This window comes from Phycodurus eques, chromosome 22 (genome assembly GCF_024500275.1).
Source record: "Phycodurus eques isolate BA_2022a chromosome 22, UOR_Pequ_1.1, whole genome shotgun sequence".
Classification (NCBI taxonomy): domain Eukaryota; kingdom Metazoa; phylum Chordata; class Actinopteri; order Syngnathiformes; family Syngnathidae; genus Phycodurus; species Phycodurus eques.
In genome coordinates, this window is record NC_084546.1 from 6,035,686 (window position 1) to 6,052,324 (window position 16,639).

At 41.4% G+C, this 16,639-nt stretch overlaps 2 protein-coding genes across 3 annotated transcripts; both read left to right on the forward strand.

Moving 5' to 3' along the window:
* The first annotated feature begins 718 nt into the window (after positions 1-718).
* Positions 719-7,736, forward strand: e2f7 (E2F transcription factor 7). Its single transcript, XM_061667936.1, is given in 14 exon segments — positions 719-849; positions 1,921-2,017; positions 2,146-2,442; positions 2,528-2,687; positions 3,235-3,377; positions 3,379-3,451; positions 4,126-4,269; positions 4,351-4,485; positions 4,564-4,667; positions 4,669-4,811; positions 5,035-5,302; positions 6,103-6,190; positions 6,263-6,570; positions 6,660-7,736. Coding segments are annotated over 13 exon segments (2,076 nt in total). The 5' UTR covers positions 719-849; positions 1,921-1,957; the 3' UTR covers positions 6,813-7,736.
* Positions 7,737-8,293: 557 nt separating this feature from the next.
* csrp2 (cysteine and glycine-rich protein 2) lies at positions 8,294-16,570 on the forward strand. Of its 2 annotated transcripts, XM_061667595.1 has the most exons (7): positions 9,994-10,130; positions 10,547-10,576; positions 10,822-10,938; positions 11,523-11,691; positions 12,571-12,700; positions 14,194-14,287; positions 16,064-16,570. In XM_061667595.1, exons 1-7 carry the CDS (start codon positions 10,112-10,114, stop codon positions 16,138-16,140), a joined length of 636 nt encoding a protein of 211 aa, XP_061523579.1. In that variant the 5' UTR covers positions 9,994-10,111; the 3' UTR covers positions 16,141-16,570. The 2 variants fall into 2 exon arrangements, with proteins under 2 accessions (XP_061523580.1, XP_061523579.1); XM_061667596.1 differs by lacking the exons at positions 9,994-10,130; positions 10,547-10,576 and adding an exon at positions 8,294-8,419.
* Positions 16,571-16,639: the final 69 nt, after the last annotated feature.

Sequence of the window (16,639 nt, forward strand, 5' to 3'; positions counted from 1 at the left end):
CACAGAAACAAACAACCATACGCGCTCACATTCACACATGAATTGGGATGTGGGAGGAAATTGGGATGTGGGAGGAAACCAGAGTGCCCGGAGAAAACCCACGCAGGCATGGGGAGAACATACAAACTCCACACAGGCGGGCTGGGGATTTGAATTCTAGAACTGAACTGTGAGGCAGATGTGCTAACCAGTCGTCCAAGGTGCCGCCAGTAACACAATACAATGCAAAACACATTAACAAAATACAACAATAAAATTATTAAATATAAAATCCAAATCAATGATTAAAAAAGAAAAAAGTGTAAAATTAAATGGTATAGAAGCTCCAAAAACAATGCACAATAGGTTCATAAAAAATAATCATAATATTTAGAAAAATGATATATAAACTGTATTTTTAAAAGGGACTAATATTAAAAAATGATATTTTATCGAGTAAGTGAGACTTCCTACTTGCGTTACAAGCTTTGACGCAGCGCGCCTGTTTGGCCTGTTGCCCCGCCAACACAACTCTCAAGAGGCGTGGTCGACGTTGCGCGCCAATTGGTGGACACTGTGGAGCGGCAGCCACGTCCGGCCTCTGTAATTGGGTCGCTGTCACATGACGTTGCAACAAGCGTGACTCCGATTGGCCGGCCGGAGAGCGCCAGGAAGCAAGCTTGAGCGCGTGATGCTGCTGCAGTCTCCCCGGGACACTCCACACATTCCTCCACCGGGACAGGTACAGCACTCACTTACTGGGGACCCGCTTATTTTAAAGAGGGAACATTAGCTGCCATGGCGGTTTGACGAGAGGACGCGACGACGACTGTCTTCAAGCGAACCCAGTCGGATAAAAACAGCGGCAAGGTGGGGGGTAGTTTCCATTTTTACGCCTGTTTTTACTTTGGACTAGGCGCCAATGTCACCCAACTGTCCACCGATATTGAATATTGTAACATATTATGCATCTTACTTCGGACTTAAGTGTGAAGCTATACTTGAAACAGTATGTTTCATGATTCATTTGAGCGACTTAAAGTGTCCCTAGATGTTCCATCTTCATCAGAATCATCTTTATTCGCCAAGTATGTCAAAAAACACAAGGAATTTGTCTCCGGTAGTTGGAGCTGCTCTAGTACGAAAACAGACAGTCAATTGACAGAATACTTTTGAGGGATAAAGACATTGAGGAAAACAAAAAAACGAACAAAAGCAATAAAAGGTTCCTAGTAATCTGGTAGTGCTGGTACAATATTTTTGTGTGTGTGACAATTGTGCAAAAGGATGCAGAGTCCTCCAGCAATTAGAGCTGAATGACTAATATAGCAATCGTCCGGCGCAATGACCATTGTGCAAAGGGCGCCGAGACTTCAAGAACTGTATGCATTTTAAAGTGACTAGTAGTGCGATAATCTGGGACAATGTCGATTGTGCAAATGGTGCAGATGCTACTCAGTCGATTGTGCAAATAGTGCAGATGCTACTCAGGCACATGAGTGGCCAGTATTGGTCAACAACAGATATGCAAATAGTGCAGCATGGCGAGACTACGAAATGAGTGCACGAGTAATGTATAATTGGCCCGACAGAAATCTGACAACAAACTCAAGTGGGAAGAAGCTGTTGGAATGTCAGCTTGTTTTAGTTTGCATTGTTCGGAAGCGCCTACCTGAGGGAAGGAGCTGGAAGAGGTGGTATGTGATCAAAGTACTGTATTAACACGTCAGCTTGCCCCATGTGGCATAAAGGAGTAAGCTAAAGTACTTCATCACAGTAGCGTTGGATAAAGGGCATTTACAGTAGCTCGCAAGTAGCTATTAGCTTTGAGCCATCTTCCCTCTTGATGATTTATTTTTCTCCAGTCATCTTTTGAAGAGAAGATTGTTTATGATTTACCATCAGAATGGATAGAAATTTACATCCTTGTTTGTAATACAGGTCCCCCCCCCTCCACCCCCTAAAAAAAACCCAAAAAATGGAAGTGGAATGTCTAGCACTTAAGGATCTTACAAGTCCAACGAAAAGTGAACAGAAGGTAAGGTTGCCCAACACTAGTGAGGAAAGGTTGGGAAGTGTGCGGCAAAAAATGGCTCTAAAAGTATTTTCATATGTGGAAATGGAAATAAAACTCCAATAATAGTATTAAAATTGTCTCCGTTACAGGAAAATATATGCACAGTGTGGAGGAAATCCATCCCGACGAAATCTATAGAGCCGTGCGTACCTGCGATGAAGTGGCAAGGCGGCACCCCAGACTCGGGTCACGTCACCCCGATCAAACACGCCGCTGAGGCCGAGCCCTGGTCGCCCATGGCCAACCTGAAGATGCTGATCAACGCCGCCAGTCCCGAAATCCGAAACCGCGAGATGAGGAAAGTACTCTTTCGGCCCATAGAGAATGAGTCAGGAAGTGCGGACGTCGACATAGATGACGTACAGGCAGCCGAAAATACCTGTCAGGTGAGTGAGATTTGCTTAAAAATTCATCAAAACCATGACCAGCTCTACTAAAACTTAACATTTAAGCAAATATGTTTTCTCACAGTTTGAAGCAGTGGAGGAGGAGGAAAACATGGAGAAGAAGCCGAGCAGGAAGCAGAAGAGCTTGGGTCTGCTGTGCCAGAAGTTCCTGGCTCTCTACCCGAATTATCCGCCGCCCGACAAGCCAATCTGCATCTCCCTGGATGATGTGTCGACCAGTCTAGGTAAGAACCAAAAAGGTGGTACCCTTGATTTACGGGTTTAATTTGTCACATGACCGAGCTTGTACTCGACGACATGCAGAACTTGCTCACATTTTTCTTCAATGTCAAGATTTAATTCAATGGGCATCGTCCGATTCTTCTTCTCTGCACTCACTAAAGAATCAAGGTTCAAAATTTGGCACAATATCTGTACACAAAAAAAAAAAAAAAAAGCCGAAAATGCGTGTGCAAAACACAAAAAGATATTTGGCGGCTGAATGAAGTTTGCTGCTTGCCAACTCTTCGTGGAGTGTCTGAAGTGCACTCATAGCTCTTTCGGGAGCAAAAAATGTTTCTATACGATCGCTACATTGTGCCAGCAAACTTAACAACAAGCAGTAGTTTGGCAGATTTGCTCAAAAAAGATGCCAAGTGCTTGCTTCAGACTGTTTTATTGCCAGTCCCAGTTGAAAAATTGATCATATAACTCAAACAATTACATGTTTTCATCGGCTCAATAAAGGCTGGGAAACACTGGTGTAGATTTTCATGCGTGTGCGTTATCCAGGGGTGAAGCGGCGGCGTATCTACGATATCGTCAACGTGCTGGAGTCCCTCGCGATCGTGGGCCGCATGGCCAAGAACAGCTACCTATGGCACGGCCGCCTGCGCCTGGAGGCCACGCTGCACGAGCTGCAGCGCCAGGGACTGCCAGCAGGGCTACCAGCGGCACGTGGCGCTCGCTGCCGGGGAGGGCGAGCGGAGCCGGGACGACAACAGCCACGGTAACGATGAATGCGTCTTCAATAACAGATTTTATGAGAGGAACATCTACCTGCCTGTTATTTTACCCTCCCTCGCTGCCTTTATTATGCTCATGCTGGCGATTCAGACTCAATACAATACAGGTTCCGTCAAATTAACATCACAGTTAAATGAGATTTTTAATTACATATAGATGCCACAAGATGGCAGCAAAAAAAGAATTTTTTTTTTTTTTTTTTTTTAATTAGACAAGGCTACGGCCTGAGTAAATGAAGCTCCTTCCGTCACTTCAACAGAGCATCAGAGCTGAGAAATAAATACGTACGAACTACGAAGAAATACGAACCCGAACTACTGTTAAAATGTAATTACCGGGAAATTTATCGGAGCTAAAAGAAGATCCTGAGAGCACCGGGTAGTAGAACTAAAGATGTCGGAAGTTAATATATTTTTTCGAGGAAGTACAGTGCCCTTACATTCCTGCAAAACTTTGAATTGACACCTCACTTCAAATTGTTTCCTTGGGTGATGCCACCAGATGGCAGCATGGTTCTAACACACTGTACAATGGCTAATGTCTTAAAACACATTAGGTTGGATGCTATCACAGTTGTCATTGTATGGAGCCCCATTTAGAACTGAAATAATCAACTTTTCTCCCGATTTCATCATGTTATTTGTGTGCTTTTGGCAGCGGCCGGCAACAGGAAACACAAATCCCTGCGCATCATGAGCCAAAAGTTCGTCATGCTCTTCCTGGTGTCCAAGACCCAGATCGTCACTCAGGAAGCGGCAGCGAAGGTTCTCATTGAAGAGAGTCAGGACTCGTCCAGTCAAAGTAAGTATAAAAGTAAGCACCGGCACTGCTGGATTGTTTCGTTTCCCCCGTTTCGTAAAACTAAACACGTGCGTCTCTTAGCCAAGCTGCGACGTCTCTACGATATCGCCAATGTGCTGACCAGCCTGGGCCTCATAAAGAAAGTGCACATGCGAGAGGAGCGAGGCAGGAAGCCGGCTTTTAGATGGCTGGGACCGGTGCATTTTAACAATTCCGGTGTGTATATCTGATTTACTGATCATCAAGCTGCTGTAACACACCTTCTAGATGTATATCTGTTCTCTTTTAAAGCAGAGGCTGTTGTTGAAGTCACCCTGCCTGAAGCCCAGGACCTCAGGAAACCCCAGCTGGCACGCCACGCCTCTTTTAACATCACCCCGACGCCCGTGGCCGTCCGGGACGCAGGTCTGCTCGGCGCCAAGGGGCCTGGGCAGCGACATGACCGGTGAGCGAGGATTTACATCTCAGCCGCTGGATTATTCCAGAAAGACAGGAGTCGTCGGCGAGGCGGTCTGCACCCTGCAGTTTGGAAGCCACAATGAGTGAGTTTTACAAGTCATCATAAAACAACAATCTGGAAACTAGAGCTACCTGGGCAATGATGTGCTCCTCAGTTGAGAATTATTTTTTTTTTCCAAGGTATTCCCCAAATGGATCAACGGGGGAAAGAAAATTTCAATTTGTATAATAATAGTATTGGTTGAAGTATTGGTATTGGCATTGTTGGCTGACGTGTAAGATTTGACGTGAACCGTTTCTCTGCAGAAACACGCAGCCCACCCTGCTGGTCCCCGCCCTGCACCCAGAGCGGCTCTTTGCGGTCTCCTCGTCCCCCCACTGCCTGGCCTACGTGCCCAGCCTGTCCCAGGCCTCTGTGGTCATGCTCTACAACCGGCCCAACGTGACGGGCGAGGCCGAGGGGGCCGCGAGGGAGGAATCGGCGGAGGGGAGGAAGAGATGGAGGGAATCCGTGGAAGACGAGGAGGCGGTGGCGGTCAAGAAAAGCCCATCTGAGTTTGAGCGAGACGATAAGGTGAGGCATTACAATGTGAAATGGTTAAGTTATTACTTGTCTTGTAAAAAAACAAAATACAATATTATTGTATGATAACATTAATAATTAACATATTAATGATAGTTAACAATAAATACCTTCTCTGTAGCACCTAATAAATATTTGTACAAATACATTTTTACTTCATAATACTCGTGAATTATCGGAAATTGTTCAAATGAAATTAATACTGTACAATAGCCGTTATTTTATTTTTTTTGTAAAACAAAAACAAACTTTTAATTCATGCCTTATCTCCAATAAGCATTTGAACAAATACACGCCGTCCACAAAGTCTCTTTACAATGCTGGGACATTATGAGCATATATGTACCATTTTATAATAATTAAAATACAGTAATACTATAGTAGTTAAATATTTTCTCAGCTTTCCTTTGTAATGCGTGCCTTACGCCTAACATTTGTGCAAATACATTTTATTTCATAATACTGGTACATTATCACAATATACAATTCTAATTTAATCAAAATGCCATAATTTAATATTGGGTATCTTGTACTCTCTACAGTTAAGACCGGCCACGATAATCTGTTTTTACATTTATCAATATTGTTATTGCTATTTTACAGAATATTCATGGTATTAAAACCGATTTTGAACAGTGCAGCGATCAGAACAATTAACATTACTCGATTCGATTCCTTCTGCAGCCCTTTTAGGCTGAAAACTAGCAGAGACTCACCGAATATATGAGAACTCCATGCAGCAGATATGAAGCATCCGTTCTAAATTGAGTTTATCATTGTTTATTCTTCAGAGAGCGAAAAGCAGTGTGTCAGACGCATCGGAGGAGGGCGTCACTGGTACCCAGGCGTCACACGACCTCTACGTACCAAACAGTACAGGTAAAGCCACCGCAATATATTTATTATACAATACAATATGGACAACTAAGATTTATTTTCCTTCTTTGCCAGGTCTGAAAAGCCTCAACTTCCTGGTCCCCTCCGGCCAGCCGTTGGCCCATCTCCCCGCCGGCGCCGTGCCCCCGCTGGCGCTGCCCTACGTCCTGGTGCCATCCACCGCCCTCTCCCACTACCCCCTGCAGGGCACCAACGCCCAGCTGGGCTTCAACCTGCCCGCAGGCTTTATGGTGGCGGCCACGCCGTATGGTCTGGCGGCGGACGTTGGCCGGATGACGTCCGTTCCATCGCCTTCCACGCCGGAACAGGGCGGGCGTGGCGGCTCGGGGACCGCGCATACGGCAACCACTCTGCAACCACTGGTAAGGATGCTGACCTAGACACTTAACCCTCACATGGAAGGGTTCAAATGAATCTAAAAACATCATCTAATCTGATCCTCCTTTTACAGACTCCGCACACTCCAAAGGAGATCCCGGCGCCCGCCTCCAGGGCTTTCTTCCAGACTCCGGGCACCGTGGAGGGTGTCAGCGTGGCGCCCGCAGCCCGAAAGCGGGGCTCGGCGCAGAGGAGACTGGACGTCAGCCGCCCGTGCCCCTGTTAGATGTTTAACAGCCTGCTTTAAAGCCATACTGGTGCTATTACAATTTAGGGAATTAAATTACAGTGAACCTATTGGCTGTTTTTGTGCCCAGTACAGCTTTGTGTGTCTCATATGAAAATATTGCTTTGGCGCCATCTGGGGTTTACTGTTCATCTTCGATCGTGTTCTCATGGATTTATGATATTATAAAACGAGAGAAGCCATTTTCCGAGTCAAACAGGGCCATCCTGTGTTAGATGTTCGCCACTATAAGATTTAAAGCCTTAATTTCTCCCTCCCAAATTTTAAATCCAGCTACTTTCCCCCCCTCATCAGACGTGCTTAAATATTTCCTATTTATATATTTTTAGCTAATATATATTACTTGCAGGGACTGTAATGGAACACTTGAATCACTGAGTATGTTTCTTCATTTGGACACAAGCTATTATAAGGGATCTGTTATTGGCTTATTTTAATTTAGAAATTACTGTGAAGCTAAATTAATGAGGGGGGAAAAAAGTCTGTTGACATCCGATACTTGCGTGGCTGTATGTGTTCTGTGTATCGGCAACATGGCTTGACAATGCATTCGGGTACTTGAAGTCCTGTGACTTTTACCATCGAGGTATTTTTTGCAGAACTACAAGAGTACTGTAAAGAGACGTTTGTCTACTGGTTATAGGATATGGGATAAGTGCCTTTTAAGGGTTGTTGTTGTTTATATTTACAGTTGTCCGGGCACATTTTTCTTCAGGTTGTTAAGGGAGTTACCATGGTAACCTCTTGGCCAAAATAACGGTGCTGTGTAAGGACTGACTGACCACCCCACTGTGAACCATTCAGGAGGCCACACCAAAGCATGCACGGACAACCCACACTCATACGTGTTCATTCATGTACACTTGTTTTTTTTTTTTTGGTGTACATTGCTTCAGTCATGCTCGTTTTACTGTGTTTATTGCACTGTTAGTTTGAGTAAGTATGAGCTCTTGAAAACTGGTCCTTGTACCATCCGACTGTAACTGTGGGCCATTGATTTTCCTTTAATGACTGTTTCATATTTTAATAAAAGTAATATTTTGGTGGTTTGTGCTTTTTTTTTTTTTTTTTTTATTTAATAGTTAACTGAGCCAGAATTATTTTTTCTTCCACTGTGATGATCTGTCATATAATTGTATAACAGATTTGAGTGCGTTTGTTTGTTTTACCTATAAAGTGTTTAAATCCAAGGTTGTGCTCTCATAGTTACGGAGCCCCTAAAGGGACACGGAATAAACATTTAAAATGAAACATGTTTCTCATTGTAACGAGAAACATGTTTCTCATTGTAACGAGAAACATGTTTCTCATTGTAACGAGAAACATGTTTCTTTCTTTCTTTCTTTTTCATGTCCCTTTAGTGGCTACGTACATAGTGGGTGTGAGTTAAATAAAAACAAATCCGACAGCACCTGAACGCGGCAGTGATACGTTCACAGCTCCTCAGCCCCACCCATTTCGCCGTCGGTAAAAACGAGTATCACCGACCGAGACATTACGGAGAAGCACAGTCGACGCGACGTAGTCCTTTGGAATTTTGCCAGTGTAACATCTGGAACTGCCTGCTTCTTATAATCCACCAAAAGGTATTTTATTATATGCATACTGTGCACCGTTTAAAAATAAACATGTCTCCTTGAACGTTCACTATCGAAGAGGTACGTGGCTTTTTCAAATGAAGACATGTTTTCTCTAAATGGAACACGTTAGTTGTAGTGTAACCTAATCAGTGTGAAAGTAACAACCGGTTCACTGAGTTTGCATTGCTTTCTGACCAGAAACATGCTAAATGCCGAAATGCACTTGAAAGGCTAGTTATGTCTGTTTTGTTTTGTTTTGTTAGGGGGGAAATGCTATACAGTAGTTCTCAAACTTTAAACACAGAGTACCATCTAAAAAAAAACTATCCAATTAAAATGTATGGCACCAAAATGAATGAAACACCGTACCTCAATAAATGTTTCAAAACTAACAGTCTTGAAAGATTTCATGCAAACGGATTGAACTAAAAAGTTAAATACAACCGAACTGTATTTGGGCAGTGGGCATACTTTCAGAATTTATCAAATACAGTGGTGCCTTGAGATAAGAGTGACCCGACTTATAAGTTGTATTTTGTTTTTGTCTTTTAGATATGAGATGTTGCATTGTCCATTTGTTTTTTCTTCAAATTTCGAGGGGAATTTTTTTTATTTTATTATTATTTTTTTTTTTATATAAGAGCACCATATGGTGACAGTGAACTACTCCACAATAAGCATGATTTTGGCAGATAGTGGCACAGTTTCTTCAAAAAAGGCTTCAAGCTATTTATTTTGAACCTCAGTTGAAGTTTACTGTCAAACTAAACATCAAACAAAAATAATTACGTTTATTTAAATGTACCACATTACTTGGCCTGACGAAAGCTGGCTAGCGCGACGCTATCACAATGCAAAACGCCATAAACGGGTAAACGAAACTAGCGTCGATGTAACGGCGTCAAACAAAAAATAATTTTTTTGACAGGCTGGAAAGGATTATTGCCATTTCCAATCACTTCAATGGGGAAAGATGATTTGAGATGAGAATGTTTTGGTCAGTATATGTGGCATGTTCATGAGTGTAAGAATTTTGAAAATCTCAATCAACTCGTTTGACTAAATCAAATGCACACTTCATTGTTTGTTTAAACAAGGGCCGCGATGTGTTTAGATTGATTTTTGATATTAACCTCAAAACTAAGTCCGAAATCAGGGGTGTCTTATCGCGAGTGTGAACTTTTAAAAGTCACTTTAGTGTCAATTCTTGACTCTTCCTGTTGTCTATTATGCGGTTGAGAAAGCCTGTCGATGTGTTGCTCCAGATGTGAGGAGGACAAGAGCATCTGGCCAGATAATTGCATCGTCTTAATCATGTCATCACATCAAGGCCTTCAAATGGCCCAAATGGACCCATTTCGGGGCGGGCCAGGGTCAGTAATTACAGCCAGACGCGAGTGCGGAGGCATCAAGAGAGCGATTGTGACATAAGGTTTTTCAGGGGTCTGCGGTTCAGTCCAACTACGACACCCCATCGCCCAGAGGCATTCCTCAGGGTATTAAGTTGGCTTTATCGTGCCCTCTAGCCCCAGGTTGGGAGGATTGGAGGGATTTTTTTTTTAACAGCGGTGACGTGTACAAAGTCACTGCACCGTGCTCTCATTTCGATGGGAAATAAAAACATGAAAGTGAGGCGAATGGGATTTTCCATTCGGGCCGATAAAAATCTACAAGCAGTGGAAAGGCCAATGGACCAAAATGTCCGACAAAACTCAGGGTTCGGATTAGTTTTTTATGCTCAATAGGTTTACTGTATTTGACCTTTGTTTAGGGTGGATAATATTACTGCATTTTAGTTGTATTTAGGGTGAGCAGTTATACTGTATTTGACATTTAAGTCTTACTGTATTTTACGTTAGGGTAAATTGTTTTACGATATTTTAGATTTATATAGGTTCAGTCGGTTTTACTTTTAGTTTACTGAGGGCGAGTAGTTTTACTTTAATGTTTTAGGCTAGACAGTTGGACTGTATTTTAGTTTTATGTTGAGTAATTTGTCTGTATTTTACTTTTATTTAGGGCGAGTAGTATTACTGTGTTTTAGTTTCATTTAGGGCAAACTATTTTACTTGTGAGAATTTGTACAGTTTTTTAGTTTTGTTTAGGGTGGGTTGTTTGACTGTTTTCATTTAGGTGGAGTAGTTGTACTTGGTTTAATTTATGGTGAGTGCTTTACTTTTTTGCTGTATTAAGAGTTGTATTTTTCTCTTCATCTTTGCACACGTTACTTAAAACATTGCCTGTTGCGTTAATAAATTGCGTGAGCTGGGAACCAATGTCTATGGGGAAATCAGGTTTGAAATTAAACAATTTGGAGTCAATCGACAATGAAAAATGAGAAAGTAGAAGTATACGAATGTCCCCAACAGCTGTTTGGTTGCCATTCACCACCATGTGATTTGTCTCAGCCACGATGCCGAACTGGGGCGGAGGCAACAAGTGCACGGCGTGCCGCGGCACGGTGTACCACGCCGAGGAGGTGCAGTGCGACGGCAAGAGCTTCCACAAGGGCTGCTTTCTCTGCAGTGAGTACCAACAGTACATGTGAGATAAGCAGCATAGAACGGTACGGACAAAAGGCGCGCTGGGCCAAGTGTGTTTGTGCGGGGGCGTTTGTTTTGTTCCGATGAGATCACGCTGGGGTGAGAGCGTGGACTTGTACCGGTCATCTCAGCTGGAAACACGCAGACCTCACGCACAGACCGGTACCGAGCCCGAGATGTTGCCTTAGAACGTCTCACAAAGACGGGCTTGTCAAATCCGTGCAGATGATGAGTAATGGGACTTTTTGTCCTTGGCTCCATGCCTTTTTTTTTTTTCTATTTTCCCCATTGACATTCACAAGCTTGTATCAAGAGTGGCTGGCCAGAATCTTTCTTTTCCACTCTGCCAAATTGCCAATGGCCTCATACAGTCGAGCCTCAGTGGTTCCGATCGCAATGAATGAAAGTGTTCAAATACTCATTTCTTTTTTTTTTTTTTAGCATTTCAGGTGGCAGCATTCCCACACAACACCTGAGGGAAATGCATTTTCTAGATATCATCAGTAGTCCATTATTACCGCTGCCTTCTATGTATAAAAGCAACATGTGCCTGTGTGTGTTGTCAGTGGTGTGCAGGAAAGGTCTGGACAGCACCACGGTGACCATTCACGACCAAGAGATCTACTGCAAGTCGTGCTACGGCAAGAAGTACGGTCCGAAAGGCTACGGCTACGGGCAGGGGGCTGGCACGCTCAACATGGACCGAGGGGAGCGGCTGGGGATCAAACCCGAGCAGTAAGCGCCGTTCTTTGACATTACTTTACAATCATATTAATAATAGGATCTGTGTCATCCACTTTAAGGCTCTTGCTAAAGAGCATGCAGGATGTAGTTCATATAAAGTAGGATTTGAATTTTATTCTCAACAAAATATGACATTTCTCAAAATATTTGTCTTAAAATGATGACTGTATTCTGCTAAATTGATGAAACTCCCTCAAAAAAACCCTTTTTTCCCCTAAAGAGATGATTCTTTTCTTTTTCTTTTTAGTATGACTTGAGTGCAACAACGTTATAATTTAAAAAGACAATTTTACTTTTATGTAATATATTCATATTTATTGATGTAAAATTACTGCTTTAATCCTGTACATTAGGGTTTCTTTTATAAAATATTACTCTTTTTCTATGGGTATCCTCTTTTGTAGACACTATCAAAGACAAAATAAACAATATGTCACAATTTCTGTGCTATAATACTGCACTATATATTTTGAGAAATAATGCAATTTAATTTTTGGTTCAAACTAAATGAGTCATTCAAGTATTGCCCCCCTCCCCCCCCCACCACCAATAAAAGTATTTCAATTCCCTGCTGAATTGCTTTCATTTCATCAAGTCAGGTGTTGACACAATAATACCATGAAGAATGTTATTATGAAAAATGAGCACCTGGCCAGCATGTTTATCCGACCCCTAGACATCCGCCGCTTAGTATAATAAAAGTGATTTCTTATGTAACGAGCTGCGCCGGACTTGCAATGCGCCACAAAGAACTTCATTCAGGAGGGCTCACGGTCACCCTCCACCGAGCACAGCTCCCGGGCCTCCGGGGGACTTTGTTACATTCATTATCGACTGTCCGATGTGTTGTGCTCACCTCTCTCCCGACAGGTCGCCGTGTCACAGGCCCACCACCAACCCCAACCCGTCCAAGTTCGCCCAGAAGTTCGCAGGATCGGAAAAATGCGCTCGCTGTGGCGACTCCGTGTACGCCGCAGAGAAGATTATGGGTGCGGGCAAGGTGAGACGATCCCATCTGCAGGGAACCGCTGGAAATAAAGTTGGAAATAAGAGCTACACGCTCATTCAGAATCTCATATTCAAAGTCTTCTGGCTTTTCGTTGAGTGAAGGTCATTCTATCCAAAATGTTAGATTTGAAGACAAAGTAAGTTGTAGTCTTAAAATAAGTCGAATGTCAAAATTAAATAAATTTCTGAGCCCACTGTTCTCAAGAAATTGGGACTTTAATGTGCAAGGTTACTTACTACTATCCATCTATCTATCGCTCTCTATTCTTTAAAAAAAAAAAAACACACACAACACACCTTTGTTGTAATATTACAACTTTTTAAAAAAAATTTCCCTCGATGGGATTCTCGTAATATTGCAACTTTTGTGGGGGAAAGATGACTTTTTCACAACTATATACATTAAACACTGAGCCACAATATAAAAACCACAGTATAAAATGGCACCGACAACTTGCGAATTATCACAATTGATGCTCACTGCTACACTAAGTTACTTTTTACCGAGTTCAATTGTAGTTGCTTTTTAAAGCTACTTTAAGAGTTTTGGCACAGAAATACACCAACAAACGGACAGCAATTCATCCACTCAATAACACAAAATAGGCTTCATTAAGTCAATTTGACCCAAAAAACTAATATAAAAGCAGTACGGTGTTAAATTATTTAAACAATTTATATGAGTAAAAAAAGAGCCTGAAGTCAAAGTGGGACGAGCAGTCAACTTACCAAACTTCTCTGTAGTAGTGACTCCAACCAAGGTAGAAAGCCACTTGAAAGCCATTTTCCGCATAAAAATGATCCAGAAAGTTTTAATCCAGGTTATAGCGTCCAAATCCATATTTTATTGTCAAAAACATACTACTTCCTCCATGTTTTCCCTTGCGTAGAATGTTTGTGTCTTGACACCCCAGCTGTCAGATGTGTCCAATTATTTCCTGTTTACTTCCTGGATGGGAACCAATCAGATCACTTACATACCAAAGGCTAGCTGAATGTGATTTCTTTTGTAAGGGGTTTTTCCATCACAATATGAGTAACATGACAAAGTTTAAAAGATAAGAAAGGCAAATGTTGCTGTTGCCATGAAGATTGACATCACAAGACAAATTTTCAGACGAATTGTTGTAATTGGGACATGAGGGAAATTGAAATTGACCAATGCAGGGTCAAACTCTAAGTTAGCTGTAGAAGTCATTTTTAAAAGTTGATTAACATTCCTAAGTGTCATACATGTGATGTGAACAATTGAAACAGAGTCATTCTGTCCGGACTTATTGCTGGCCTTACTAAACGTTTGTTTATTTTTATGCTAACGATTAGCCACTATGGTATTTACATTAGCATTTGCTTGGTAAAAATGTGTCCATGTATAACATACTGTTTTTTATTTTATTTTTTTTCTTTCTTTCTTCTGGTACTCAAATTCAAATGCAACATCTTACAGCTCTAAAAAGGCATCTTTGTGCACATTTGTGCCCACAGCCGTGGCACAAGAACTGCTTCCGCTGCGCCAAGTGCGGCAAGAGCCTGGAGTCCACCACCCAGACGGACAACGAAGGAGAAATCTACTGCAAAGGTGACAACATACTCTTGTTCCCTGCTACAAAATGTAGGACACGGTTCATTTGTTTCTTGGCCCGGTAATTGGTGTCATGGAAGGCGTCACGAGTCAAATCGTTTCAGCTCACTCACTCTCTTGTGCTGCTATTAAAATACAACAGTGCCGGCATTATCGTGCTCCAATAAATTCAATAGAATTCAATAAACAAATAACAAATACATCTTCAAATATTTAAAAAATATATAACAATAAAATAATTCAAACCAACAGTAATTTTTAAACAAGATTCAATATTTACAAAAAAATCAAAATAATAATAGTGCTTATTATAAAGGAAATAAAGATATTTAAAATAATGTTTACAATAATTTAATAGTTCATTCTACATATTTTTAAACATTATTTTAGCTTTTGTGGTAAATACTTTCAAAGTCAAATTACAGTGAGCAACTTACAAACATGTGACACTTGAGAGTTAAATATAACAATCACGGGTCCAACATTTCATCACTGGACCTTGAGATTTAATTTGTGTAAAATGTCTTTACATCAATGAAAATGATAAAGTCACATGCAACAACAACAAAAATCTATTTTGTTTTTCTGATCATCTCCATGTCAACTCCACTCAACAAACAGTCCTGTTTTCTACTCAGTACAGCAAACTATTTATGACTGTTTGGGTGTTTCTGACACACGAGCACACAAGCAGTTAGAACTTCACACTGACACCAAAGTGAGATTAAAAAAAAAACAGGCCAAAAAAGGACACACACACACTTGAAAGACACACAAAGCATCAAGATGTTTGCTGAAAACCTGAGGAGCAAGAATGTTACATCTCGGCTCCAAACGACACTGAGGTGATTGCTGTCCATTAGAGAGGAGGGAATTTTTTTCCAGATTTCCTTTCCACTGAGAATGAATGAGAACGAATGAGATAAATAAAATACAATATTACTTCAGAGAGCAATCAAGTAAGTGTCTCAAATCAGATGCAAATTTAGCCTACGCTAATTCGTGCATCCAACAAAACTCATTGCAGCTTTGCTTTGGCCTTAATGTACTGTTTCAGACAATATAATCCAGTGGCAGGACTCTGCTCGTCACTTGAGTGGCTCTGGATCTTCACTCAGGCTAGCTACCAAGTCATGGGTAGAAAAACCGAAGGTTAGGTTATTATGTTAATTAGCATAACTCATTTTTGACCAAATTTGCAAATTTGTCCCAGTTTTAGAAATGGAACTTTCTTTGCATGAACTTACATTTCCTGGTTTACTGTTGTCATCACATTTTTGTTATGTGAAAGTATTTAAGTAAACCTTTCATCTGCAAATTCCTGAACATGTGTAAGTGAGCGAATTTTGATAAATTGCGATTATTATTTTTTTGACTCCACTAGAGCTGCAGCTATCAACTATTTTTCGAATCGATTAATCGAATTTAAAAAAGGAGGGGGGAGGGGCATTTTGCATTATTAAACAATGTGCATGAGGTGCAGGTATTATTTTTGTTCACTTTGGGACACCAGCCTCACCATATACTGTAATATTTGACTGTGTATGGCTTTAAAATTTAGGGCCTCGCATGACGAGTGGCATGGATGTCACAAATGAGTTTATCAGTAGCTCGTGTATGAATCTGCTTGTGACGTATTTCCTTACCGTTTATTCAATAAAGTAATTGAAAGTGTGAAAGTTTAATTTTCCACATTATATCTCTGCTTAAATTCACTCATTGGTTGGATCATGTTAATATATTGCATTCATGTCTTGTTCTTGGTCTCCACAGCTTGTTACGCCAAGAACTTCGGGCCGAAAGGATTTGGCTTCGGCCAAGGAGCGGGCGCCCTGGTCCACGCAGAGTGACAACACGGCCACCAGTACTCACCGCTTGTTTGCTTTTAAGTCTTCTCAAATAAAACAATATACCCCTCACATAAAAGTTCACATTTGACTGTATTTTATTATTAAAGCCATTAAAACTGAACCATGCCCGTATGTTGTACATCTGAAGCAGAGTTAAAGTGATGTGGGCAGAGAGAGAGAGGCACTGGAAATGATACGGTCTTGTTTTCCTGTGTATGTCTTTATATATATATAGTGAATAGTCCCAGAACACAACTGACTTTTGCGTTGGTAGAACTCGTGAAACGGGGGTTGCTTTTTGTGTGTCGACAGGTGAAAAAAATACCAGGCCCTTTGAAAAATGTCTTGCATGATCACATCTCTGCTTTTAGAAAAAAAGAACAAAAAAAAAAAAAAAGTCATCTATTGTCTTTGCTTTACAATTTGTACATCCAGTGGTATAACAAACCCGGCCATATATGACATTTAAAAATAATACAAAACAAAAATGGATGAGAAC

Coding starts and splice junctions, on each gene's coding strand:
- csrp2 (XM_061667595.1), top strand. Junction 11,692..12,570: donor CTGGGGATCAAACCCGAGCA/GTAAGCGCCGTT, acceptor CTCTCCCGACAG/GTCGCCGTGTCACAGGCCCA. Junction 12,701..14,193: donor AGATTATGGGTGCGGGCAAG/GTGAGACGATCC, acceptor TTGTGCCCACAG/CCGTGGCACAAGAACTGCTT.